Here is a 12289-nt window from a genome sequence, read left to right as displayed (position 1 = left end):
GTTCCTTTTTCTGTCTGTTTGATACTTAGTCTCGTTAATTACAGGCCATATATGACAATATTGTTGTCAAAAGAAGGTGCCAAAACCGATTAGTATCACAAAGTCTAATGTTTTAATGATTTTGTTATGCCTTTACTAGCTTCGACACAGGTTTTTCAAAAAAAAAATTAATTTTCGATTTTTGTCATATTTGACGTTCGTTTTATAGACGTAAGACAATTTTTGGATATCTGCAAGTCTCATGGGCTTCCTTTGGAAGCATAAACGAACCTATTTAATTTTTTCATTTTGTAATAAAGGCTTTCATGTCTTTGGAATTTTTTTTTTCGAAAAAAAAAACAAGTGTTACTTATTTTTGCCTTTTTTCTTCCTTTTTTGTCTACTCTTTAACTAGTTTCATTAATGAGAGGTCACAAAATACCTTATCAGTGTTCGAAAAAGGCGCAATTGAACATAGTTTGGGGAACAAATTATGGCTTTACGGCATCGAAATCGTTTTCTGGCAAATTTTAATTGATTTTTTGTTTGTTGTCTATTTGTTGTTCTTTTTGTAACAGCATAAACAATGTAATACCGACAGTTGTTAATCCTCTTCTATAGAAGCATTGGTAATTGTAAACCTATGGGATATTTTAGTTGATTTCTAATGGTTTAACTTTGAATTTATTTGTTTTGAATAATTATAAGCAGTTTTTTCAAATTTACTCTTTTTGTTCTTTGTTGTCTAGCTGTTACCAAGCCTTATTATGGATTGGTCCTATATCTTTTCTGGGGAAATTTAAGTTATTTTGTTTATTTTCAGTTTTATGTGACTATATTATGGCTTTGTTATTAAGTTTTGTTTTTTAAAACGGACATAAAGTTTTTAATGTCATTAATGTTTTTCGTTGTTGTTGTTAAATTTTGCTTTTTGTCTTGACTGGCTTTCTTAATATTAATATATCTCAATAATTTAATGCATCATTTTTTACTCCATTGAGTTATTTGCTTTGGAGGCTATCTTTTTGATAATACAACAATTTTTTTTTGAAAAATACTTGAATTTTTGGGATTTTCTATCAGTTCTTCATTTGCTGGATTTGCTGGAGAATTATGTCAAAATTGTGGATGAGTGGGGTCGGAACCTTATGTGCGATCGCACATTACCGAGCCTCCTTGTTTGAAACTCTTCTCTCTTGTTGTAATTATTTTAATAAAGTTTAGTGTGTATTTCTGTAGGGTGCGTTGTTGCATCATCTTCTCAGTGTCGTTATGCCAATTAAAACCACGCCGAAGGAGCTCTAATAGAGAAAGATTTTTTAAAAACTTTTGCTTTTTTTTGTTTTGAGTTGTTACTTTAAGGTTTAATCTCCACGACAAAAAATGGAAACACGTTTTCTATTCAAGGTAGTCATGATGTAATGTTTAGGTATTTTGAGTCTGTTAAATATAACTTTGGATTTTTTTGCATTTTCTTTAGGCTATGGTTTCCCTTGCCACTTGTTATATTTGTTTTACATCTGGAGGAAAGTTTCATTCCTTATTTTACTTGAAGTATTTTTGGAGTACGCTTCTCGATTGGACAAACTCGTTGTTAATTTGTCAGTTTTATGCACAAACAAAGACAGATAAAAACAAAATCACTTTGTTTTAACCCACATTAAAGCTGCATTTGTGCAACAAAATCCCGCTGCAACAAATAGACCATTCTGAGATCACCCCACTGAACACAATGCAAGTTAAAAACTTAATTTTTGTGGTTTTGTTTTTCAGTTTCTTAAATTTTCTGTGATTAAGATAACTTGAAATCCTTTTAATGTACTTAAATTATCCAAATTTTCTAGTCATATTCATTATTTACTTTTTGACTACATGTACCATAAAGGCAGTGTCAAATTTAGTTAACTGTGAAATCAGAGCATTACGATGCAGAGGTATACCCAAATCGTCACGGGCAGATATGCCCGATGCGTGTATCTCGTGTTCGTTTTTACTATGTAAATACATTGAAAGTGGAACAGTATTGCGGAAAATAGCTACTTTAGCAGAAACGGGCAAAATGGAAGGGAATATCGTATCCCGTGTTCGCAAAAGTGTCCTAATTTTAGCCGCGAAATACAAGTACAAACTTAATAACCTATTTTTCGCGCGAGTTTTAGCACGCATCCGCTCCATTTATGTATCGATTTTTTGCACGCAATGTAGATCGATTTCGCATATAATCCGCAATTAAGCCTAACTTGATTAATACTTATTTAATTAAGCCTAACTTTTTACTATTAGTAGTACTTTATTACTACTTTATTACTACTTATAGAACTTTATTACTACTTATTACTACTTATTAGTACTATTTATTACCACTTATTAAACTCGACCAGTCCCATATTGATATACAAAGCCTTTGATGTGCGAGGGATTTTTAGGGAAAAAATCAGTTTTTGTGGTTGCATGTATTTAAAGCACTTTAAAGCTTTGAAAGCTTTAATTAAATCTTTATTAAAGTGCTTATTACATGCTCAAAATGCGCTCGAATAATAGATACCTAAATTGAGCGGAAACGTGCTACAAGATTTGTTGCCTACTTTTCGCACCGAATGTTCTTTTATTTCGCAAAATTCGCGGAACCCCTTTTGCGAAAAGTAAGATACAAAGGATGTCTCCTAATTTCGTTCATTGTATGTATCTAATTTTCGAGCCAATTTTACTAAGGCGGAAATTTTGGGGTATACCTCTGCATCGTAATGAGTAATCGAAAATTACCCGCAAACTTTTAAATTTCAGATTTTATTAAAATTGTCACCAAAGACCATTTGATCAACTGAAGCAAAAAGAAAAAAAACAATATCTAAATATTCTTGATTTAGGTTAGATATTTTTCTACTGTTTTTTTTCTAGTTGATTTTTAAAACAGTTGCCAGTTTAACAGAATCTTCAGGAAACACATACTTTTTTGGCCAAAACTAATTTTTCTTCTCTATTGTCTTAGAATGTCTTAGAAGCCTGCTATGATTATTTGCACGTCTCGAAATTCATATTTGGAATCATTTTGTGCCGCGCATAGATACATGCGAGCCTTCTTGTTTTGATTAGAATTGATCAAGAAAGCAGCACTTGTAATGGATTTTTCTCAATTTTTCTCACGGAGGCACACAATTGGACTTCGAATGTTATTGAGAACCCAGATTTTGTTTTAAATTTTTCGAAATATATTTGAGATATGCATTGATAGTTAATGAGAAGAAACTGATTTTCCGTAGAAAAACTTCGGAAAATCAGTTTTGTCTCGTTAACACATGTAGCAAGAATCAGCACATATAGCAAATTTTTTGCTATATGTGCTGATTTTTCAACTGAAAAACATTTTCCAGCTCTCGTGAGCTCATATTTTTCATCTTTGACATTATTTCACTCATTTTCAACACATTCTATTCGTTTTAGTGGATATCTGACACAATAGTTTGCATCCCGGCTTAATTTTGTACCCCTTTCGCGAGAACGGTAATCTCTTTTTTTTTCAGTTGCTTACCTCTCCACGACGCCTTAAGCAAAATTGTGCCTGTTTTTGAGCAAAAATGCATGGTTCTGCTGATATCATATTTTGGGTAGATGAGAAGTTTTGACTTTTTGTATGGAATGTGCTAATAAAAGTTCCAACGTTGTTGGAGGATTTCAGTGGAGAAATTTGCTGAATATAAAAAACGCTGAAAGTGCCAATTTTGTTAATTTTTGAAATATCGAAGAAACAAAACGAGTAAGTTAAAATTAAAATGTCTATGAAAATTTTGCGAGTATTCTCATAAAAAGCTTTGAGTTCTGAAATCAGAAGCAGTACTCAATTATGTTCTTGATTTTCTATCCAAATCTTTTTTGTCAATTATCTTAGTTTAATTGCGCTAACAATTTGAAATTTGGGTTCTTTGAATATCATGACATTAATGAGTTGTGTGATCAAAAATGTAGAGCTATGGCAACAGAGGCGCGTTCTTTGATCCCACAAATTGTAAAAATTAAGAACCTTTTAAATTTTGTGATGCAAGAAACTGAAAAGAAATTGAAATGAGTTTTTTAAACGACCAAGGATACAAGTGAAATTTTGATGGAACTGGGCTGAAACCATAATAAACAGAAAATTTTTGTGTAACGTCTGCTGTTTCGCTTATGACGTGGAAAACTCTAAAACCGCCCAGTTCTTTCATCGGTTCGAAATGTGTTTGGATATTAAGTTTTTGAAGTTAGTTTTTGTGTACTGTATTATCCGCTATTTAGTAGACTACTGTTACATTAATTGACTCTCAATTATTCCAAGTAACCGATGCATGCAGACTTTATCAAGGTGCACATTAACTAACGGACCTAGCTACTAATGTGATCCCTTTGAGATTAATCCCAAGTAACTTTACCAATAACTACAGCTGCTTCTGTGTATTTCAGGAAACATCGTATCACCAATTCCTGCCGTGAAGAGTTTTGGCCTTTTCATGGGCACTATGGTTCTGGTCTGCTGGGTTCTCGTCGTCATACTTATACCACCAGCTCTCACTCTCTGGCATCTATACCTACCAAAAGTTGCACCCAAATTCTTTACATGGATGCGAAATGCTATTGACAAGTTAATAAAGATCAAACAAAACAAATCCGCGAAGAAAGTCATGCCGGTAGATATTCATGTTACTGGAAACTCGAAAGATGGAAACTTGAAAAATGATTCAACTGAAAGCGGAATTGTCAACCAAGAATTTCCGAACCATGTTAACGAAAACGTGCAAGCTCAAAGCAAAGCCGAACATAAAGTAAATAGTTCTATCGAGAAAAACTTAATACCAATCTCGGAAAATGTGAATAAATTGGATTCAGTTGAAGTTCATGATCAAAACTTCAAAACAGAAAAAGCTTCAGAAATAATTTCAAGCAATGATAACAATGATGAAAGGTCAAATTTTGAAGAACGTGGTGGAGGTGATACAAAATTAAATCAGTCAGCTGAAAATATGAACAAAATAGAAAAATCTACACCGGAAACCGTAGAAATTCAATCGCCCGCACAAATTAAAAGTACTACAGATAATTCAGCTAATGATCAGCCCAATGATATCAAAAGAAATTCTGGTTGCTGTTTACAAATGAAAAATTTCTTTGATAGAGCTCACAAAAGAGCTCTCTATTTGATTGACAAACTCACCATGTTGATTATCAAAGTTCGCTGGGTTCTAATGCTGGTCTGGCTGGCACTACTAGGGACTGCAATAGCTGGAATCATAAACATGAAGATCTCCTCAGATATTCCAAAAATTTTTAGTGGAAAAAACAGGTACGTTTCAGCTTCAATGAGCAAAAAATCTTTATAAGACACTGAGGATATACTTCAACAAGGAGGCTCGCTAATGTGCGTTCGCACATAATGTTCCGACCCGAGCTTATCAACATTCTTTACTTAATTGTCAGCCAAATGACGATAAAACAAAATAGATATTTGAGTTTAAAACAATCGTTACACAATCTAACCACTAATTGAATTACATAATGCCATGCCTCATTACAGCGCCAACGAGATCTGCCGTTAAAGAGACTACGAGAAAAAACAAACAATAAAATTAGTAAAAACAAAAACTTCACGGCAAAAACTGAAAATCAAAATTTAAAAGCACCTAGTTACAACGTCAAAAAGCAGTCAGATAACAAGTCGACAAAGAGAACGAATAATGAGGCGAAAATCACAAATTATTCAATATTTTTAATCTAAGAAATTTCAAGTCTTAAAAAGCATTAGCTTTTAACTAAATAAACCTTGACAAATTACTAAAAATTTATTACAAAAACAGAAGGACGTGTCTTTTGGTTAGACTAAGCCATAGAAACGAACTAAAGTTGCAGAAAAACTCAAAAAATTACAAACGATTTCCGAAAACACAAATTGTTGATACCATTAAAATCATTAGCCACTATCTGAATATTATGTACTTCTAATTCAATTGTTCATACTACTATTTCAGCTACAAAGGATTTATTCTGAGACATTAATTAAGTTTACCTGGGCCGCATTTGAAAACCATTGGGATCTGTTAATACGCGATTGTGTTGAAAGAAGAGAAAAAAAGCACAAAACTGACCACTAAAAAACGTTTATATAAATGCATATTGTTCAACAAACAAAAATTCAGTGACAAATCATATAAGTAGATATGTTACTTGTTTGAAATACAAGAAATTGGACGGGACCTCTCAATGATGAAAACAAGTTACAAGTTGTCGAAAAGAAAAACAAAAACTGAAAGGGGGGATTGAGGGGTTTGCTACGACAATGTTGTTTGCCATTCATGTTTCATCAATAAACCGTTACAACACTTCATTGACTATGAAAACAACAACAAATTCAGGCAAAAACAAAAAAATCAGTAGAAAAGTGCCTGAAGAAAGTGTCGAAGCAATTTAAGTCATAAACTCTACTCTGAAAACTTCATCTATGATCCATTGAACGTCCTTCCTAAACCAATGGGAACTATCAGTATTAGGATAATGTGATAAGATTTCAAAAGGAACCAAAAATAAGAAATAGTATTCAAAAAATTTAAAAAATTACGAAACCCGTGGCTTTGAAGTCTTAAAAATATTAAGTAGAAGATAAAACCGGAGAGCAGATGAATTTTGTATGCAGTAGAAAAGAACGGGGTCCTCCCAATACGGAGACTGACTAACAGTTTACGAAAAAAGTTTAAGATTGGTTAATGTTTAAAAAAGTATTCGAAAAATTATTTTTAAGGAATTAACCGCCATTAAATTCAACAGTTTTCAACACAAATTCAATAAATACACTCCGATATGCCCCGTTGGGAGAAAAAAGATATTATTCATGCATAATTAATCATTAAAGCATCACAATAAGTCTCATGACTATGAAAACATCAACAAAAACAGTCAAAAACCAATAATTCAGTAGGGAGAAAATGTCTGAGCCATTTAAATCGTAGGAAACTCTTTTCTAACGTCAATCACTGAACGTTTTTTTCTAAATCAATGGGAGCTATCAGTATGTGAATAATGTGATAAGAGTTCAAAAGTAACCAATAATACGGAAATATCCAAAAATCTAAAAAAAAATTAAAATCTTGTAATTGAAGTCATAGAACCAATAGTTAGAAGATAAAACCGCTAAACAGATTAAATTTGTTCGCAGTAAAACAGAAGGGGGTCTCTTCACTACTGGGACTGATTAGTAGTTAACGAAAAAAGTTTAAGATTGGTTAAAGTTCAGAAAAATTTTTTGAAAAATTATTATCAAAGTCTAAACAGCCATTCAAATCACTAGATTTCAACGGAAGTCAAAAAACACGCTCAAGTATAACCCGCTGTGAGGAAAATTAAGTTTGTCATTCATAGGTAATCGAAAAGACATCACAATAAGTTTTATGACAATGAAAACATCACCAAAAACAAGCAAAAACCAAAAATTCATTAGAAAACTGCGAGAAGAAAGTGTCGAAGCCGTTTAAACTATAAGATTTTCTCTGAAAACTTTATCAGTGACCCACTGAACGTATTTTTGAGTCAATGAGAGCTATCAAAATTTGGATAATGTGATATGAGTTCAAAAGTAATCAATAATACGAAAATAACCACAAAAATAAAAAAAATTGAGATCTTGTGTCATTGAAGTCATATATCCAATAGTTAGTAGATAAAACCGCTAACCATATAAAATTTGTTTTCAGTAGGAAGGAGGAAAGTCCTGTCATTACTGAGGCTAACTTACATTTCACGAAATTAAGTATAGGATTGGTTGAGGTTCAAAAAAATTTTCGAAAAATTGTTCTTAAAGTCTTAACAGCCATTAGTTCTCCATTCAAAGCACTAGATATGTTCACTTAATGCTCATTACGGAAGGAATTGCACCTTTAGTAAATTAGTTCATACCATAGGACTCCAAAAAATTATTAAATTCTCAAAAAGAAAATCAAGTTTTCATTTAAATTTATGAAAACTCAGTGTCGAAGCCAAAAAAAACATGAGCAATTCCTTGAAAACAATTTTTTTGTTCATTGAGTTTCCTTTGACTGTAAACGCGGTTTGTTCTCAACGGAGCCACGATTTGAAAACTGACTTGACTCTAGGTGACTTAAAAAAACCAAAAAACTGAAAAGTTTTCTAAAAATAGAGCTCTCGAACAGAATTTGATTTTTATGATAGTGAACTTCCCTATGAGACCAGAACTAGGCTTTTTATCGCCTTCAGTCTTTTAGGAACACACAATTGGTTCATTTTCTGGCATGAAATGTAAATTTGAAATACTATTTTTATAGAAGATATCTTAATTTGAAGAAAAATTACACTAAAAGAACAAAATCATGCCAAATATGCCGTGTTCACACAAAACTTCAGTCCTCGATAACTCCTCGAAAAAAACGAAATTCGAAAAAAAAATTTTCATTTTGAATTCTACGCTAGAACAGCTTCTTAATGATACCACTCACATTTCTCTACAATGAATATATCGATCGTCCAAAATTGACTGAACAAAAAAACCCATTTGAGTATATAGTTCCTCCCCCACAAGTGGGTCGGAACAATTAAATCTTACATGTGATTAACATATGTGAAGGCATCACAATAGCGTTCAACCGCTGAAATTCTAGCCTTAACATAGCTCATGAATACAGAAGCTAAGAAAACGGGAGAAAACGTTGGTTAAGAGGCTAGAGAACTATAATTCAGAATTAAAACTTTTAAAGTAATGTTTTGTGTAATTTTAAGGTTCCAAAATGCAACATACAATGTTGATCCAAAATGCAGCAGGTCGTTTAAGGTAACCGAAGTATTGATATTTTTAGTTTGAATGAGATCAAAAACTTGTTCATATGTTTTGACTGAGGTATAAAATAATTGCTGTAGTTTATAAGATAATGAGTTTTCCTGGCCTCAACTTTAGGTGCTTTAATGGTTAAGCCACCTCCAGAATTATATGCTATTTTCACATACAGCCAAGATTTGGTCAGCCTTGGAACCCCGCAAACCATCATGATGCTAGATGGGGTCCGCATAATGATCAGTTTTGTGCTAGGTAAAGGGTGTTCACAAGGGAAACTTTGGGGTTTGGGGTTTTAATCTCTTAAGTCTAAGGAAAATCGGAAATGCTAAAAAATTTAGAAACGATTTTATTCCTTTCGCCATCAAAAGTCTCTAACCCATAGTTTAATCAGTTTAAAAATGCGTGGTTTTATTTTCCTACAGTTCTTTCTAACGTTTAATGTATGTGATTTCTCCAGAAACTATCTCAGATATCAAAACTCAAAAAACTGGGAGAATTTTTGTTTTTAAAGTATGTGAATTAGTGTGTGCATTTGAATTTTGTAACAATTATATTAGACCAGCGGATACAATTTCTTGGTTGACCGAGTTTTCGTCTCAAAATATTTTTGTGCTCAAAAATCTGATGAACAGGTTAAAACCTGGAAGGCAGTAACTGGCCGAGCTGATTTTTTAAGAGTCCTACGTCTTACTTGTCCCTATGTATGGGATTCACCGAAACTATTAATTAGACATAAATTCATGCTGTGAAGAGCGATTCTGCGTTATGATTTGGACCGCTTCCTCCCTCAGTCATCCCTCTTCACTCCCCCTTCTACCTTCCTCGACTAGACAATTTGGACCTTCGCCCCCCTCCTCCAGTTCCTCATCCTCGGCTCCCCTCATCCCCTTAAGACCCCAGTCCGCCCCATCCCCTGCTAACGCACACCCCAACGCTAGCATCTCTAAGCGCCAGCTGACTATTACTGAGGCTAACGATATCACAAGTTCTCACAAATAGAATTTATTAGGTAAGATAATGAGAGAGGAAGGTTAATCTAATGCTGATACAGGACCATCGCAAGGCAAACGTGGTCTTACGGTAAGATACTTTGGTATAATCTTCCATGATGAGACAACTAAGTCGAAATGACTTCCAACCGGTCTTGCAACAACGCCATTCTGGAACTTCGTTGCAACATATCCGTCTGTATTTGACAGAATGCATAAACTAGTGGGTCAATGCGTAAACACTAATCCCAGCTACAAATAGGAATTGCTGCAAAATTTTTGGAAAAGTTTTAAGATATGCAGTCAATTCGGTCACAAAAAATAGCAAGCGTTCACCACTAATTTTGTTCTTTTTCATCTATATACTAAATAAACACAACCAAAAGTAGATCATTGGTAGATTTTTTTGATCCTATTCGCCCTTCTTCTTACAAAAATTTGCGATGATTTATTTAAATTGCCTTTAGCCTGGATCACTGGTAATAATGTAAGAATTGCTATAACAATTTTTATCAACTACCCTATTCTGAGCATTAACAGTTAACAAAGAGATAGCTATGTAATATCATATTAATGAGAAAAGCTAAGGTTTCTCTTACTTCTGCAGGGTAGAGGAGGCCATCCTGCTGAGACAACAGAATGCCTACGTGCCAGACGATGACTGCTACGAATGCGCCCCCTTGTTATTACAAAGTCCAGATTTTTTTGAAAGTAACACCGAAAAGTGGGAGCGACAAGCTAGAACAATTTATAGCCCTTATAATGCGCGGTAAGTGTGTTTTTAACTGATACTAATGACGACAGTATGTTACTAAACAGGACAAGTTGATAATAAATCGTGAGAGCAAACAAAGTGCTGGAATTTGCTGAGAACAAGACTGAGATCCAATGTTACCACTTTTAACTTGGGCGCAGCAGAGTTTCCTTTAAATGTGCCATATTTTTATATACTCGGCTTCTTCATCATGTCCACTTAATGACATTCATCATGTCCCTATTTAGAAAATGATGAGATCACTATATAATGAGCAACACGTTGATAATGATTACGTTGATAATGATCACAACTCGACTTTAATTAAAGCTTTATTATCGTACATGATTTGAAAAATACGCTGGTTGGAAATATCTGTGCCTTAAACTTAATTTGACCGTTTAGTAGTTTACAGTTCAAGACGAGTAGTTCATCTTTAACAAGAAAAGAAACAGGAAGCTTTGATTAAAAATAGAACATCCGAGCTTTTGGTTAGGAATTCTATGTTTAAATAGTTTTGTGAACTATTGTAGAACGCAGCGTGTGCTGCGGTATCCCGGAGGCTATCATTGGCGCTTCCTCACCAACGTCGAGTATGTAGCACCCTATGTTATTTTTTTCTTTTTGTTCTAATCTAGTTTTGTAGAATTCTGTCGTAGAGTCTTTCTATCTACTCTAATATTTACAACCGCTCCCTGATAAAAATTAACGTACCAAGGATTAGAGTGCGTTCAAATGAACACGTTAGTCTGGAATCTTGGAAATACACACACATAGGCCATTTTGAACGCATTTAACGGCTGCTCATCGGAAGTAACAAGGAAAGTTTTACACCGTCCAGTTCATTTCAGCGGTTTAAAGTCTGTCCGCATATTTTGTTTTTGCAGTTCGTTTTTGTAACTGTTTATCCGCTGTATTCTTACCATTGCACGTCAGTTTGACTATTCGCTAATCTGATTCACTATCACATCGGACTGGGTTGCTACAGATCAAACAAATCGGGATCCCTATAAGTAAACCACTTCAATCCGGTTGGGAATTAAATCAAGACAAAGGTATATGTCTAAGACCTGTTTATGCAAAATTAATTAAAATTTAACTTAAGTTGAGTTGCTTTCTTTGTTCTCACGAGTTCAAATAACGGAAGCTGGGGGTCGTTACAATTGAATTGTAGCTCAAGCAATTCGTAGATACAGGACGAATTCTACCTGTAAAAAATTCTAATTGTAAAAATTCTACCTGTAAAAATTCGGGCACTGAAGTTGCAAAAAAATAAATCATTAAGCGATCCAATTTTTAAAACGGTATCAATTAAACGATGCAATAACCAGGGTTTATGGCATACGCGCCGACTACTGACACCTCGCACGGGAACCAAGACGTATCCTTACATGATATGAATGTATTAGAGAATTTTTGTACGTTTCTTATGTATAATTATAGAGAAAACGTAACTATGGAAGCTATGAATGCACAAAAGTCTGGGCATGAACGAACAGAATCTTGATTTCTGAAACTAGTCTGTTAATTACAAGAAGCTCATCAAAAGCACCCTCAAATTTAAAATTAATGAAGAGCGCACTAAAAATCTTGAACACGCCACGAAAATAGGGGCATAAGTACTTGCCGTGTGTGACATTGAGGGCATGTAATGAAATGTTCCGTCTGGGACGGTGTGGACATGCCAAATTGGGCCTGGGATCTCAGCCTGGGTTATAATGATATGGCAATTAAAGAAAACGGTAGCTCAACAATTGTTATCAT

The 12289-nt window shown here is 33.9% G+C and overlaps 1 protein-coding gene across 1 annotated transcript; it reads left to right on the top strand.

Annotated features, from left to right (window-relative positions):
- Positions 1-4413: 4413 nt before the first annotated feature.
- LOC142356335 (uncharacterized) lies at positions 4414-11118 on the top strand (the record flags this gene model as incomplete). Its single annotated transcript, XM_075408264.1, has 3 exons — positions 4414-5290; positions 10379-10540; positions 11059-11118. Coding segments are annotated over 3 exons (1099 nt in total), but the record flags the coding sequence as incomplete, so codon positions are not given.
- Positions 11119-12289: the final 1171 nt, after the last annotated feature.

This window comes from Convolutriloba macropyga, unplaced genomic scaffold (genome assembly GCF_964194025.1).
Source record: "Convolutriloba macropyga unplaced genomic scaffold, txConMacr16.3 SCAFFOLD_6376, whole genome shotgun sequence".
NCBI lineage: Eukaryota > Metazoa > Xenacoelomorpha > Acoela > Convolutidae > Convolutriloba > Convolutriloba macropyga.
Note: the sequence above shows the minus strand (reverse complement) of the source record. Positions and strands in the feature narration are given on the sequence as shown.